Source organism: Anomaloglossus baeobatrachus, chromosome 5, assembly GCF_048569485.1.
Source record: "Anomaloglossus baeobatrachus isolate aAnoBae1 chromosome 5, aAnoBae1.hap1, whole genome shotgun sequence".
Classification (NCBI taxonomy): domain Eukaryota; kingdom Metazoa; phylum Chordata; class Amphibia; order Anura; family Aromobatidae; genus Anomaloglossus; species Anomaloglossus baeobatrachus.
This window is the reverse complement of record NC_134357.1, coordinates 549,638,422-549,655,460: the sequence shown is the minus strand read 5'-3', so window position 1 is coordinate 549,655,460 and position 17,039 is coordinate 549,638,422. Positions and strand designations below refer to the sequence as shown.

General features: G+C 44.9%; 1 protein-coding gene across 3 annotated transcripts in view; it reads right to left on the bottom strand.

Annotated features, from left to right (window-relative positions):
- Positions 1-17,039, bottom strand: part of LOC142312230 (uncharacterized) — a 102,224-nt gene that overhangs the window by 56,304 nt on the left and 28,881 nt on the right. Inside the window, exon 11 of one of the 3 annotated variants that reach the window (XM_075351141.1) lies at positions 8,877-10,668. The exons of the other annotated variants lie outside the window; for them this stretch is intronic. Coding sequence (XP_075207256.1) covers positions 9,257-10,668 — 1,412 coding nt within the window. The 3' untranslated portion in view covers positions 8,877-9,256. Of the gene's footprint in view, positions 1-8,876; positions 10,669-17,039 lie in introns of those variants that run through there. 3 annotated transcript variants of the gene reach the window in all.

Genomic DNA, 17,039 nt, shown 5'->3' with positions numbered 1-17,039 from the left:
ATTCCGTGACCCCAGCGATATCTCGTTAGCGATATCGTTGCATGTAAAGCGGCCTTAAGAGATCTGATTGTCTGTGAAAGAAATGACAATTGTCCAAATTTTGAGATGTTGAAGGAATTGCAAATTGGACAAAATTAAAGGCACGTTTTCATTCATGTCCATTTTTGAACGATTGTATAAAACAGTTGTCACGAATGTGAGACCAGAATCTATGATTCACACATTCGTCAAAAAACTTACATTTTTGGATGCTAAAGCTGCACTATTGCATTGCAGAAAAAGTCCTTATTTGAATGCACAAAATTTATTGATTTTGTTAGGAATCACCAAACCCAATCAAAACAGAAATTAATTAATTCTATAAAACAAAATAAGATGAAATTTTATGAAAAACCAGCATTAACTTATCCCTGATCAATGTATTCCTGTGATAACATTTATGAAATTCGTAGAAAATTGCACCTCAGCCACAAGCCATATGAGATGTCTTGTGCAAATCCTGTTCCCTTGTCTCCAATGAGACAGATGACTTCCAGGGAACTTGACACCCAGAGCCCAGAGACAGGTGGTGGGTCCTCCTGAGAGTGACATCCTTTCTTCACATAAAGGATTGGGCCTATATAACTGAGTAGTTTCTTCCTGTTCCTTGCCGGTATCTCCTGTGTGCTAAGGACATTATGAAACCAGCTCTTTTCTCTGTGTCTACTAGAACTCCTCCTCAGATAAGTTGGTCTTTGTACCTCTGCTTATGGTTTCCATGTTCTTGTTATTTTGCCTGAGTGGCGTTCTTGGTGGAGTTGGAGCATTCCCTGCTGGGAGTATCTGTGTACCTTACTCCATGTTCTGCTATGTATTGTATTTTGTCATGCTTGGTACAAAATTCAGTCCCTCCTCTATATCAGTGTTTTTCTTGGATCCCAGTAACACCAGAGTACTGATAGAATGGGGGAGAGCCGGTGTAGGCTCAGTATTTTTCCATATCAGGCGTGCTGGTATTTACTAGGGTTTTTACAGCTGCAGTCAGTCCTCTTTCCTATGCAGATAGTTTGGGCCTCATCTTTGCTGAATCTGTTCTCTAGCTACATATTGTGTTTTCCTATATCACCGTAGTCTTTATATGTGGTGGGGCTATATCTTTGAGGACTGCTCCGAGGCAGTCTAATAGCTTTTCTAATATTTCTCTCTGTAAGAATATTTAGTTCTCCGGCTGTGGAGTAGTTGGATGCATGTGATGGAGCATTGTCCTGCATGAAAATCATGGTTTTTTTTAATGATACCGACTTCTTCCTGTACCAGTGCTTGAAGAAGTTGTCTTCCAGAAACTGGCAGTAGGTCTGGGAGTTGAGCTTCACGCCAAACTCAACCCAAAAAGGTCCCACAAGTTCATCTTTGATGATACCAGCCCATACCAGTACCCCACCTCCCCCTTGCTGGCGTCTGACTCGGAGTGGAGCTCTCTGCCCCTTACTAATCCAGCCTCTGGCCCATCCATCTAGCCTATCAAGAGTCACTCTCATTTCATCAGTCCATAAAACCTTTGAAAAATCAGTCTTAAGATATTTCTTGGCCCAGTCTTGACGTTTTATCTTATGTTTCTTGTTCAAAAGTGGTCGTTTTTCAGCCTTCCTTACCTTGGCCATGTCCCTGAGTATAGCACACCTTGTGCTTTTTGATAATCCAGTAACGTTGCAGCTCTGAAATATGGCCATACTGGTGGCAAATGGCATCTTGGCAGCTTCACGCTTGATTTTCTTCAATTCATGGGCAGTTATTTTGCGCCTTTTTTGCCCAACACGCTTCTTGCGACCCTGTTGGCTATTGCCATGAAATGCTTGATTGTTTGGTGATCATGCTTCAAAAGTATGGCAATTTCAAGACTGCTGCATCCCTCTGCAAGACATCTCACAATTTTGGACTTTTCAGAGCCCGTCAAATCTCTCTTCTGATCCATTTTGCCAAAGGAACGGAAGTTACCTAATAATTAAGCACACCGTACATAGGGTGTTGATGTCATTACACCACACCCCTCCTCATTACAGAGATGCACCTGATTTACTTAATTGGTAGTTGGCTCTCAAGCCTATACAGCTTGGAGTAGGACATCATGTATAAAAAGTATCATGTGATCAAAATACTCATTTGCCTAATAATTCTGCACACAGTGTACATGAAAGTTGTCATATTAAAAGGCAACTTCAGATCACAGAACTATTGAAGGATCTGGGAATACAAATTCATTACAATGATTAACTCTGTCCACACAAGACTCAACCTGTCAGGAGGATTTATGACACACTACAAAATCTGAGGAGTCTGCTCCAGAGACTGGAGGGCACCAGGCCTCTGATCCTACATGGATATTGGTATAATAAAACTTTCACACCACTAATCAAAGCTAATTAAGGATTTACTCTCTAAGCTCTGTGTTTGTTTATTTAAATGTCCTTTTATTATGCCATCTCTCTGCCCTCTTTTGTGTATATATTTGTGTTTCTTCAGATATTTTGTCATACCATGCCTGATGAAGAGACCTGAAAAGTCTCAAAAGCTTGCTTTGTAACATCATTTTATTTTATTTTAGTTAGCCATTAAAAGGTATCATAACTACAAAAAACGGATTTTTGTGTACTCACCGTAAAATCGTTTTCTCTTAGCCATCATTGGGGGACACAGGACCATGGGTGTTATGCTGCCTATCCATAGGAGGACACTAAGTAGATGCAAAAGCATAGCTCCTCCTCTGCAGTATACACACCCTGGCCGGGCCAGGCAGTCTCAGTTTTAGTACACAAGCAGTAGGAGAAAAAAAGCAGTAAAAAACTTCTCAACAGAGGAACATGAGAAAAGAAGAGTCAAAACCAAATAAGGTACTAAGAGAACCAAGGCCCCGCAGGGCAACAGGGTGAGTGCTGTGTCCCCCAATGATGGCTAAGAGAAAACGATTTTATGGTGAGTACACAAAAATCCGTTTTTCTCTGACGCCTCATTGGGGGACACAGGACCATGGGACGTCCTAAAGCAGTCCATGGGTGGGAAACATAAAAGAAGGCAACACAACCCAAGGACTAGGAACCAATCCCAGACAGCCTGGAGCGCCTACTGAGAGAGGTGCTCTACTGCCGTTTGCAGAATTTTCCTACCCAGATTTGCCTCAGTTGAAACCTGGGTATGGACTCTGTAATGCTTTGAAAAAGTATGTAGGCTAAACCAGGTCGCAGCCTTACACACCTGTTCCACTGAAGCCTGATGCCGAATGGCCCACGAAGCGCCAACTGCTCGCGTGGAATGAGCCCGCAGCCCACTAGGAATGGGCTTGAGTTGCAGGCGGTAGACTTCCTGGATCGCAGAGCGAATCCAGCGAGCCAGAGTCGCCTTTGAAGCTACCTGTCCCTTCTTAGGCCCCTCAGGAATGACGAATAAAGAGTCCGTTTTCCTAAAGGGGGCTGTCCTGGATATGTAATATCTGAGAGCTCTGACGAGGTCTAACAAATGCAGAGACCTTTCCACCCTATGAACTGGGTGTGGACAAAATGAAGGCAGAACAATGTCCTCATTCAAATGAAACGGGTTAAGAACCTTTGGAAGGAAATCCGGAAGGGGGCTCAGAACCACCTTGTCCTGGTGAAAGATCAGAAAAGGCTCGCGGCAAGAGAGTGCTGCTAGCTCCGAAACCCGTCTGATGGACGTAATTGCCACCAGGAATGCTACCTTCCAGGACAGAAGAGCAAGGGAGGATTCCTTGAGGGGTTCAAAGGGAGACCTCTGGAGACCGTCCAGAACGAGGTTGAGGTCCCATGGGTCCAGCGGCCGTTTGTACGGGGGAACTAGATGGGAAACGCCCTGGAGGAAGGTCTTGACTTGCGGTTTTTGAGCCAGGCGGCATTGGTAGAAGATTGAGAGCGCTGAGACCTGCCCTTTTAAGGGAACTGAGAGTCAACCCCGCTTGCAAGCCAGACTGTATAAAGTCGAGAATTCTGGGGATGGCCAGAGGCATAGGCTGGACGTTAGTTTCTCTGCACCATGAAAGGAAGATTTTCCACGTACGGTGGTAAATGCGGGATGAAGCAGGATTTCGGGAACTGATCATGGTGGAAATAACCGCGGGGGAGAATCCCGCTCTTGTTAATATCCAGGTCTCAATGGCCATGCCGTCAGCTTCAGGGCTCTGCAGTTCTGATGGGAAATGGGCCCTTGGGTCAGCAAGTCTGGGATGTCTGGAAGGCGCCACGGTGCGTCTGTGAGCATTTGTACTAATTTGGCGTACCAGGCGCGCCTGGGCCAGTCCGGTGCTATCAGTATCACCGGGACTCCCTCTGCCTTGATCTTCCTGATCACCCGCGGCAGCAGGGGTAGAGGTGGAAATATGTAAGGCAGGCGGAAGTGGTGCCAGAAGCAGACTAGAGCATCCGCGCCGATGGACTGCGGGTCGCGTGACCTGGCTATGAACGCGGGTACCTTTGCATTCAACCTTGAGGCCATTAGGTCCACGTCTGGTGTGCCCCAGTGAGTGCAGATGTGTAGAAACACATCTGGGTGGAGAGACCATTCTCCGGCGGCCAGGCCTTGGCGACTTAGAAAGTCTGCTGCCCAGTTCTCTACCCCTGGTATGTGTACCGCTGATATCACTGATCCCGTCGATTCAACCCAGCTGAGGATCTTGTGGGCCTCGAGATAAGCCGCTTTGCTGCGGGTGCCCCCCTGCCGATTGATATAGGCTGCAGCTGTCGCGTTGTCCGATTGGACTCGAATCTGACGACCCGCTAGCAGAGGTCAGAACGCTCTGAGCGCGAGGAAGATCGCGCGGAGTTCCAGGGTGTTTATGGGTAGGGAAGACTACTGGGGCGTCCAACGTCCTTGAGCAGTGTGGTGCCGGTACACTGCTCCCCAGCCTAGGAGGCTGGCATCCGTGGTCAGGACCAGCCAGTTCACTGGGAGAATGGATCTCCCCTTCGATAGGGATGAAGACCGAAGCCACCAGCGGAGTGCGTACCTGACTGAAGGCGTCAGGTGAAGATGTCTGTCTAGGGAGAAGGGGCTCTTGTCCCAGGCCGCTAGAAGGGCTAGCTGCAGTGGGCGGAGGTGCAGTTGAGCAAAGGGTACTGCTTCCATAGCCGCCACCATCCTGCCGAGCACTTTCATGCTGAATCGAATGGAGCGAGACGGAGGACGTAGAAGGCAGCGTACCGCTCGTTGAAGAGTGATCGCCTTGTCCTGAGGGAGAAGGATCAAGCCCCGACGGGTGTCCAGGGACATGCCCAGGAAGGTGATGGATCGTGATGGGACTGGGGATGATTTGTCCAGATTCACTAGCCACCCTAAGCAGTATAGGGTGTCCACAGTGATCTGTACGCTGGTTGAGCAGTCGCGGAAGGAGGGGGCCTTGATGAAGAGGTCGTCCAAGTAAGGGAGAACGACCATTCCCCTGGCGTGAAGGACGCTCATGGCGGCCGCCATGACTTTGGTGAAGACCCTTGGTGCGGTGGCAAGGCCGAAGGGTAGAGCTATGAATTGAAAGTGGGAGTCCTGAATTGCAAAGCGGACGAACTTTTGGTGATCTGGGGCGATGGGTATGTGCAGGTACGCGTCCTTGATGTCTATGGATGCGAGGAATTCCCCTTCGACCATGGACGCAATAATGGACCTTAGGGACTCCATTCTGAATCTCCGTACGTGCACATGCTTGTTTAGGTGTTTGAGGTCCAGGATGGGTCGAACTGACCCATCCTTTTTGGGGACCACAAAGAGGTTGGAATAAACCCCCCCGAACTTCTCGTCATCTGGGACAAGTATTATCACTCCTGCTGTTAGAACCGACTCTGGGGTCGGGTACGAAATTCTATGTGGTAACCGGAAGACACAAGGTCTCGCACCCATTTGTCGTCTGAGACGGCAGCCCAGATGTGTTGAAAGAGCTGCAGTCGACCTCCTACAATGAGTGTGTCTTCCGGGGCGCTGAAGGAGTCATGAGGGGGGAAAACATCGTGGCCGAGTCTCCCTAGTCCTGGACTGTTTCGGTCTAGGCTGCCATGACGAAGTAGGTTTCGGGGAGAGCTGAGAAGGTCGGTCCCTGCGTAGTCCGCGGCTGGTGGCGTGGACAGCACGGTGTGTCGACCAACCAAATGAGTTCCGAAAGGAGCGGAACGAGGACTGTGGACATCTGGTGAAGGATGTCCTGGACTTCAGCTGGGGGAGGGAGGTACTCTTTCCTCCCGTGGCGTCAGAAATGAGCTTGTCCAGACGTTCGCCAAACAATCGGTCTGGAAAAAATGGGGAGGCCCGTGAGAGACTTCTTGGAGGCAGAGTCCACTCGCCATTGTCGGAGCCAGAGAGCTCTACGGATGGCTATGGTATTTGAGGCGGCAAACGCTGCGCCGGTAGCAGCGTCCATGGAGGCCTGTATGAGGTACTCCGCCGCAGCGGCAATTTGAGCTGTTACCTCTGTGAAGGTATGAGTGAACTGGGATTCCTCAAGCGAAGTGTTAAGGGATTCTGCCCAGACCGAGATCGCCTTTGCGACCCACACAGAGGCAAAGGAGGGCGAGAGGGAGGAACCCGCAGCCTAAAAAGCAGAGCGGGCGAGGTGCTCCACCTGTCTGTCTATCGGGTCCTTGATGGAGGAACCATTGGGTAAAGACAGGAGCGTCTTTGTGGTAAGGCGGGAGACCGGGGGGTCGACCGAGGGCGGATCGGCCTAGCCCTTAGGGGAAGGTGAGGCAAAAGGGTACCGGGACTCCATGAGTTTTCGGCTACCGAAGCACATGTCAGGCTTCTCCCTTTGCTTTGTGAGTATATCCTGAAACTCAGGGTGATCAGCGAAAACCTTTTGGGGTTTCCTTGCCCTCTTAAAGGAGACCGCATTGTCAGTGGTAGTGGATGGGGGATCCTCCACATGCAGAGTTTGGTTGATTGCTGCTATAAGGGAGTCTATTGCAGTTTGATCATCTGGAGAGGCTGAAACCAAGGAATCCTCCTGGTACAAACAGCATTCTCCCTCCTCCAGCTCTTCAGAAGCCGTGGAGCGTGTGGGAGAGCCTGCCCTGTGTGCTCCCGAGGGAGAGCCCGCTGGAGACACCCGGCCATGTGCTCTTTTCCTGATCCCTGCATCCGGGGAAGCATGTGCCCGGATCACCTCAGAAGGATCCTCCATAGGGGTATCCTAAGGCTGCGTTCAGTCCAGGGACCCAGAAGGGTGTGGAGGACGACATTGCATAGCCAGCACCAGGTTCTGTGACAGTTTTTCCATGGATTGGGACAGAAACTGTGCCCATTCCGGTGGGCTGGGAGCCCTAGGCTCTGGGCTGACGGTTGCGGCGGTGGTGGCAGGGGGGTCTTGGAGGGCTATAGGGGCATAGGACTCACAGAGAGAAGAGGTGTGTTTACGTGGTAGCTCAACGTGGCAGGCAGTGCAGGCTGAATAATAGACTATGTGAGCCTTAGCCCTCTTAGTGCCTTTTGAATTCTGCATGTTCCTGATAGGAGTATGCTAGGAGGGGGAGCAATGCTCAGCAGAGCTACAGTGAGCAGCACCTTACCAGAATCAGCCGATGGCTGGAGATCTTCCCACGCTTTCCGGGGGGCGGGGCTTAGCGCTAAAAGAGCGCGAAGAAGTAGTCAGTGTGCCCCCCCCCCGCTGTGGGTAGTAAAAAATGGCGGGAAAGGAGCTTCTGATAGTTTTCCTCCCTCTCCCTCTAGTCAGCACACAGCATGTCACTGGTGGTTATCAGCCAGCTTTTCTGCTAGATCAAATAAACAGAGCAGATAATAAACAGCGTGAGTCCCTGAGCTCTGTGATTCTCTAGCCACCCTCTCCCCCCCCCCCCCCCCCCCGCCACCGGGAAATTATTTGTGCAGGAGTTTGCAAACAGGAGGGACTTCCCCCCCCTCCTCCAGCCAGTAAGCTAGGGAAAAGTTAACACTGTGTGTTCAGGATTCCTGGGGCTCTCTTCCTTGCAATAGCCAGGGACTTTCTCATAATAAATACTGTATATTCAGCCCTGGGAGCCTTTCCTGCACAGCCTTTTCTCCCTTTGTCTGGGAAACCAGTCAGTGGGTATCTCACCTTAAACACTGCTTCAATCCAGGCAGTGACAATAGCAGAGTCAGCTTGCTGTATCCGGTCACAATGGTGCCATATTCAACTCAGAGCCTGCAAAGAGGGGCTGAGGAATTGATGCCATATTCAACTCAGAGCCTGCAAAGAGGGGCTGAGGAATTGTGCCTCTGCCCTGGGCTTTGGAAAATCGGTGTCTATGGAACCCGTCGTCCAGCCCAGGATGCAGCGTCGCGGGAGGGGGTACGTGTAGGCAACACTTCACGTTCCTGCCCGTTGATGGTAGTGGGAGATCGGTCCCAAAAGGAAACCGTCGCCCTCAAAAAATAACAAACCTTGAAAGGAAGTGCCTCCTATAGACACTAAGCTAAAACTGAGACTGCCTGGCCCGGCCAGGGGGTGTATACTGCAGAGGAGGAGCTATGCTTTTGCATCTACTTAGTGTCCTCCTATGGATAGGCAGCATAACACCCATGGTCCTGTGTCCCCCAATGAGGCGTCAGAGAAATTATAATGTTGTTTCTATCGCTGAGAGCAATCAATCATTTTTCAACTGGCTAACATGGTACCAAAACTTTTTCTCTTTTAACTAAAAATTACTCCAAAAACAGCACATGGTTTGTTGCATCAAAGTTCAAAAAGTGTGTTCAGAATCTATTCAAAACACGATAGTGTTAAGAAATAAAAAAAAATATAGGTGTAACAAAAATCATTATTATTATTTAAACAAAAAATGGAGGAAAAAAGAAAAAGAAAAAATTGAATAAATGGAAAGTGTAAAAGGTAAGAAGTAGAGTAAAAATGGAATTCAATCCCGTGCTGAATGATTAAATGTGGCTTGTCTATCTATGTTCATCACATGAAATGTGCTTGTGACATACATACATAAAGAAAAAGAGAGTGGACAGATGAATGAATTAGACCATATAATCTTGAAGGCAAGGAAATACAAAGGAGTGAGAGTATGACACAATAACAGTAATTTTGACCAGGGGTGCCCAAACTATTACATGCCACTGTGTAATTATATTTTTTTTGCACAATTTGTCAAAAAAATATAATTTCTCTGTGCGAGTTATTTTTGATGGTCAACAAAAAATGATTTTCCAGTAATTCAGTTTTCACATTCTAGTGGGATTTTTGATGTTTGAGAACGTCCTATTTGTGGTTAAAACATTGCCCACATTCTAAACATGAAAAAGGCTTCTATGTGTGAGTTTTCTGATGTCTAATAAGAGTTGATTTCCGTGTAAAACATTTTTCACATTCTGTACAGGAAAAAGGCTTCACCCCTTTATGACTTCTCTGATGTACAACAAGATGCGATTTCTGGTTAAAATATTTCCCACATTCTGAACATGAATATGGCTTCTCCCCTGTGTGAGTTCTCTGGTGTATAACAAGATGTGATTTATATGGCCAACATTTCCCACATTCTGAACATATAAATGGTTTCTCCCCTATATGACTTCTCTGGTGTTTAGCAAGATGCAATTTCCGGTTAAAACATTTCCCACATTCTGAACACGAAAAAGGCTTCTCTCTTATGTGAGTTTTCTGGTGTGTAACAAGATGCAATTTCCGGTTAAAACATTTTTCACATTCTGAACATGAAAAAGGCTTCATCCCTGTGTGAGTTCTCTGGTGTATAACAAAATTCCATTTCCGGTTAAAACATTTCCCACATTTTGAACATGAAAAAGGCTTCTCCCCTGTGTGGCTTCTTTGGTGTGAAACCAATTGCAATTTCCACTTAAAACATTTCCCACATTCTGAACATGAAAAAGGCTTCTCCCCTGTGTGAGTTCTCTGGTGTCTGTCAAGATGTGATTTCCGATTAAAACATTTTCCACATTCTGAACATGAATATGGCTTCTCCCCTGTGTGAGTTCTCTGGTGTATCCCAAGTTGCAATTTCCGATTAAAACATTTTCCACATTCTGAACATGAATATGGCTTTTCCCCTGTGTGAGTTCTCTGGTGATAAACAAGGCATGATGTCTGTACAAAACATTTTCCACATTCTGAACATGAATATGGCTTCACCCCTGTGTGAGCTCTCTGATGTATAACAAGAGCTGATTTCCGTACAAAATATTTACCACATTCTGTACATAAATATGGCTTCTCTCCTGTGTGAGTTCTCTGGTGTTTAACAAGAACTGATTTCTGTGTAAAACATTTCTCACATTCTGAACATGAATATGGCTTCTCCCCAGTATGAATTCTCTCATGCCTAACAAGAAATGATTTATAGGTAAAATATTTTCCACACTTGGAACAAGAAAATCTCTTCTCCTCGGTGTCGTTTTTTTGATGTTTAACAAAAGATGTTTTGAGGAGGAAACAGTTCCCATATTCTGAATGTGAAATTGGCTTATTTGCTTTAAGAGCAGTTTGTTTTTTAATGCCTATTTTGTGACTTTTATTTTTCTTAGTAGTCTGTAATGATTCAGATGATAGGACCTGTTTCAAAGGTGATAGATCTTTGCTTTGAAGGGATGATTGGAAATCTAGAGTAATGGCATTTACTTCAATTGTATCCTGTGTGATAACAAGGTCATTCGATTTATAAACTGAAGATGTCAGTTGTCCTTCTGATTTCCTGGTACAGTCATCTGTGAAGAGTAAAGCCAGTTATTTTTGAAAAATATATACTTGAAATTTATATTTTTTAACATTTCTTCTTAAAATGTCTATAGAAATGGCAAGCTATGTAGAAAAATAGAATTATTCACTAAGATGAGAGATCACAGTCTAGAAGACTGCATAGGATAAACCAGTAGAACGTGGTGGTCAACAGTTTATTCATTGTGCCTTGGAATAAAAAATAAAATGTTATGTAGGTGAAAATGATACCAATAAAACTTCTACTCATCCCACAAAAAAACTAATCCCCCACTCATTTCCATCATCTGTCAATGGAAAAAGAGAGGTTTTCCACATTATTAGTGGCTCAAAGGCTCTTGAAAAGTAACATGGCTTCCAGAATCCAATCCAGAAAAATGAGCTCCCCAAAGTCAAATCTCCCCCCTGTTCCTCAGTCTTGCAGAATGTGTCCCAACCAGCATCTATGTGTTGTGCATTGCTGTAGTGAGAAGAACCCAATGAATTTACTGTGTGTGTGTCTCCTTAAGCACAATCTGGGCACTATGGGGGGGGGGGGGGCTCTGAGGACTTGTAGCAATGCAGCTGTATCACAGCAGGAGGTCTCTGGGGACAACTAGGATGGTACAGAACAGATAAGCCTTCCTGAGCTAAGTAAATACCTTAAGTGGCTCCTCACTAAGGGTACCGTCACACTTTAGCGACGCAGCAGCGATCCCACCAGCGATCTCACCTGGTCAGGATCGCTGCTGCGTCGCTACATGGTCGCTGGTGAGCTGTCAAACAGGCAGATCTCACCAGCGACCAGCCCCCAGCCAGCAGCGACGTGCAAGCGACGTTGCGCTTGCACGGAGCCGGCGTCTGGAAGCTGCGGACACTGGTAACTAAGGTAAACATCGGGTATGGTTACCCGATGTTTACCTTAGTTACCAGCGCACACCGCTTCGCTTAGCGTGTGCAGGGAGCAGGAGCCGGAACTGGCAGCGTGAGAGCTGCGGAGGCTGGTAACGAAGGTAAATATGGGGTAACCACCTTGGTTAAGTTGGTCCAGTAATATTCATTTTGCGAACGTCAAGTCTCCCCCTCATTTCTGAGCCTTGCAGTGTGCTCAAACCACATATAGCAGGTGTATTAAACTGTATTTTACAGTTTATAAGACACACCAAATTTAGAATGAAAAAAAAAGAGGGGGTCCGTCTTACAATCAGGTGATGTCTTACCAGGAGCGGGTGGCAGAAATGGTGGAGCATGGTCACAGGAGGCAGGGGCGGTGTTGGAGGCTGTGGGCAGTGTGGCAAGTGTCCTAGATAGTCGCTGCAGACGCAGTGAGCATGCAACTTCCAGAAACTGTTGGCGGTGCGGGCTTCAAAGAAATGGTGCCTGGAGTCGGCACGTGTGCAGATGGAGCTCTCGTCTCAAGATCTCATCTGCGCACTTGCCACCTATGGGTGCCATTTTCCTTAAGTCTGCTGCTGGTAGATCAAAGGGCCTGAGGTGGTGCGTGCGTAGATGAGATTTTGTACCAAGAGCTCCATCTACACACGTGCTGACTCCGGGTGCCATTACTTGAAGTCCGCACCGCCAACACTTTCAGGATGGTGCCCACAGCGCGGCGCCCGGAGCCCCAGCATAGTAAAGCATTGTGGCTATGGCACACAGCCCCAGCACCGCACAACGCCCGCACCATTGCTCCTGCAACTTCTCTCCACCACCCCTGATAAGCAACATTCAGATTATAAGTCGTACCCCTCATTTTCCTCCCAAATTTTTGGGAGGAAAAGTGCGTCTTATAATCCGAAAAATACTGTAACTGCCCCATTTAATCCTACATATGTGCATTCTTCCATTTGAGTTAATTCTATTTAATCTCACTTGAGAATTCTACCTACCAGTATACCTAGAACTTGGATTCTTCTGCTTGCAGCAACAGATCTATTAATCTGCACTTGTACTTTACCTTACTTAATATTTCATAATTGATTGTGCATATTTAAAATATTTTCCCATTTAGAGAACCTAGACTAGCTATGAGGATTTTTACTGTTACATTCTCCCTTTATTATTCTTATTTTTTTGTCATTTTAACTTGATGAAATAAATAAATGAAATGATAATGCATATTTGTGGTCCCGATTTGTTCTTTGTGGAATTCTATTGCTATTTTTTCTAGGAACCATTATAACTATTTGTTCGTATAGAGGAATTCATCTAGCGGGTTTTTGAGAATTTTGAACCCTTAGGTGATAAGTAGAATTGTATAATATTTGGTAATTTTCATTTCCTTCGCCTAATTACCATTTTTTCCACAGCAATGTTGCTTTGACCCCAAGTTAATTTTTAAAATGGGTAATAAGAGAAATTAAACCATACAATTTGTTGTGCAATTTCTCCTGAGTTCACCAATACCCCATATGTAGTTGAAAACTATTTTTGAGGCAAAGTGTAATTCTCAGAAGGGAAGGAGCGCCATAGTCGACTTCAGTTTTCTTTGGAATGGTTTGCAGGTGCAATGTCATATTGGCAGAGCCCCATAGTTATCAAAATGGCAGAAACCCCCCACAAGTGACCCCATCTTACAAACTACAACCCACAATGAATTTATCTAGCGGTGAAGTGATCATATTGATACCACACATGTGTGTAACCGAATTTTATACTAATGGGCGATGAAGAAAAAAATCATTACATTTTTACAGTGTACAGTTTGCGGACTCCATATACATAGCCACTAATTGCGGGAAGAGTAGAATTCCCTCACTAGTGACCCCATTTTAGAAATTACAGGAATTTATCTACAGGTGTAGCAATGATTTTGACTCTATGGGTGTTTTCCAGAAACAAGCCACAATGGATGTTGCTGAGTGAAAATTGCAAATTTGCCATTGTAGTGCCCAGTACATTGTAGTGCCCATACATTGCAACCAGCTCGTGCTTCTTGAAAAAAGCATTCCGCAAATAAATTAAACTGGCTCTCCTCACTGTAAAAATATCAAACATGTGAATGCTATATGTGGCTTAAGCACATTGTGGTGCTCAGAAGGGATTTCTTTAAGAGGAAAGTCATAGTGCTTTTCCAGAGATTTTATGCTATCAGTAACATGGAAGCCCCATATATTTCTGTTTACAGATGATGGATCAGATTGGGACTTGTTTTTTAGTTTTCATTGGGCCAATTTTACATAAAATTTTGGATGATATTTATCCTGTGCTCTACGCGGAGCACATACATCGGGGTTTCCAGCTAACTCTGTGAATGACGGAATTCCAATAACACCTTTGATGGATCCATTCACTAATGAGGCAGCAGTATTGTTATTCTGGACTCTGTCTGGCCTGTTCAGCATTGTCCTTTTCAGAAGTGCACAAAACTGTGGCTGACCGCACGTTTATACACCACAGAAAAGACGAACACCGCCAAATAATAGCACAGACTGAGTCCACGAGGCGACTCCATCTGCCTCATTATAGGGAAACTTCCATCAGGTGTTCTGTCTGAATCACATATTTCAGAGGAAGAAGGGAGGAAGAATAAATCAATCAACAGCAGGCTGTCTTTATTTATTTATTTGTTACACCTTTCACCGTGTGGTACAAGGAATTAGAAGGCTTTTTTTCTTTGGGTCGGTACGATTACAACGATGCCAGATTTATATCCTTTGTTATGTTTAGCTACTAGTAGATGCGTTTTGTCCCCCAAAAGGTTTTTGCATTGCCATATTTTGCTGGAAAAAAAGAGAGGGATAGTCTGAGGAACCCTGAGGAAGAAGGCCGTTTCTGCCTTCATAACGCGTAGGAAAAGACTATCCCTCTCTTTTTTCCAGCAAGGGCTTCCATAGCCTGAGCCATGTGACGTCACCTGCTCATTCCCCTTGCACTACGCACCAAGTTACCAGGTACACCTTCAGCCGAGGCCCCTGACGACTGAGAGCTTCCAGCTATCACACTTGGTGCTTACAGCTTTTAAACTCCAGCTAGCAGCGTGCAGCCGCCGCAGCCCTAAGCTATTGATATAGCAATACCTCCTTATCCAGCACGGTGAAAGCAGGCATTGGACAGCTACCTAACTTACCGCTCGCAGCATCCTGCCTTCAGCGTGGAACTGCAGCCTACATCACCTGCAGATTGTGACCTTCCCCTATTATTCAGCACAAGGCAAGTGGCTCTGAGCCAAATTTTATTATTGATTATATGTTCCCTACTGCAACTTGCACTGGGTATAATCCTTATCCACGTTACTAACAGACTAACAACTTTTACAGCACGCCAGGGGACAAGCAACTTATAGCTGTCTAGCTTGCCGCCCATAGCACCCTACACCATCTGCACATCGTGACTCTCGCATACAGTACAGCACAAGGCAAGTTACTCTGTGCCAAATTTATCTTATTACATACTGCCTATAGATGCCCTATCCTACTGTAAATTGTACTGGATATAACCACCTTATGTAAACATTTTTTTTTCTCTTTATTAGAAGTGTGTCAGCGCATTGGGTTGCAACAATTCCTGAGGGGCATCTACTCAGTCTGCACCAGGCTCCAAATAGTACAGGCAGTCACCTGTTAGCACTATCAAGTGAGGCTATCAGGGATTAGCATTTTCTGGATTACCCTGATATATTCATTTTATTTAATATTTCATTCATTTATTATTTATTTCGTCACCTAGGAGCCAGCACCTACTTGCCGTCTGTTGATCCAGTGTACATTCTACTAAATTTGAACACGTAGCCTACATACGGCCAGGCAAGTGTAACAACATATTTTATATTGGTCACTCTGTCCGAGGCTAATCAAACAGTAGTGCGGTGGTACTGATTTAGTTTTTATTCTGTATTTTTGCCAACAGTCATGTTAGGGCTTGTTTTTTTGTAGGATGAGTTGACGTTTTTATTGGGCACATAATGCTCTTTGATCGCTTTCTATTCCGATTTTTGTGAGGCAGAATAAATAGAAAACAGCAATTTAGGATTTCTTTTTCTTTTTTTTATGCCGTTCACCGTGTGGGGAAATAATTAGGATAACTTTATTTGTGGTGTCAGTACGAGTACAGCAATATCACATTTATTTAGTTTTTTTTTATGTTTTGCGTCTTTTACGCAATAAAAACAATTTTATGGACTGTTTTTTAAAAAAATACTTATAGTTTTTGCATCACTATGTATCTTTTTTATTTTTCTACGGACAGAGCTGAGTAGGAGCTTCTTTTCAGCTGGACAAAAATACCTTTTTTAGAGATACCATTGTAATTTGCATGCAACGTTTTAATTGCGTTTTATTCCACTTTTTTGGCAGTATGATGAAAAAGAATAGTTTTTTTTCGTGCTGTTCACTGAAGGGGTTAACTAATGTAACAGTTTTATAGATCGGGTCTTTCTGGACGCAAGGATACCAAATATGTGTCCTTTTTGTTTATCTTTGTTTTCACATAAATATATGTATTCATTTGTATAATTTTTTTTTATTTTTGTGCTTCATTTTGTGATTTTTGGTTAATATTTTTATTTTACTTATTTTTACCTAGTCCCAGGATAGGACATCAATTTTCCCTGCACTGATCAGTGAATCATACAAAAGTAGGAGACATGTCATGTTCTGCTCATGGCAGGACCTAACAGGCCACCATAGCTGGGTGACCCCACTACCATTGTTCGGCCCAATGACACCATGAAGACCATCGGCACTATGTGACTGCAATTGTGTTGTGCCAATCAGAGCAGAGAGGAAGCCCCCTCCCGCTACAAGCAGATTGATAATGTTGTCACTATTGACAGCGGCATCAAAGGTGTTAAACGCACATGATCAGTGCTTAACCCCCTTCACCCCTAGGCGTTTTTCCGTTTTGTTTTTTTCACTCCCCTTCTTCCGAGAGCTGTAACTTTTTTTATTTTTTCCGTCAATCTTGCCATATAAGGGCTTATTTTTTTGCGAGACGAGTTCCTGTATGTGGTTTTTTTATATAGTCATATGAAAAAGTTTGGGCACCCCTATTAATGTTAACCTTTTTTCTTTATAACAATTTGGGTTTTTGCAACAGCTATTTCAGTTTCATATGTCTAATAAATGATGGACTCAGTAATATTTCTGAATTGAAATGAGGTTTATTGTACTAACAGAAAATGTGCAATCTGCATTTAAACTAAATTTGACAGGTGCATAAGTATGGGCACCTCAACATAAAAGTGACATTAATATTTTGTAGATCCTCCTTTTGCAAAAATAACAGCCTCTAGTCGCTTCCTGTAGCTTTTAATGAGTTCCTGGATCCTGGATGAAGGTATTTTTGACCATTCCTGTTTACAAAACAGTTCCAGTTCAGTTAAGTTTGATGGTCGCCGAGCATGGACAGCACGCTTCAAATCATCCCACAGATTTTCAATGAT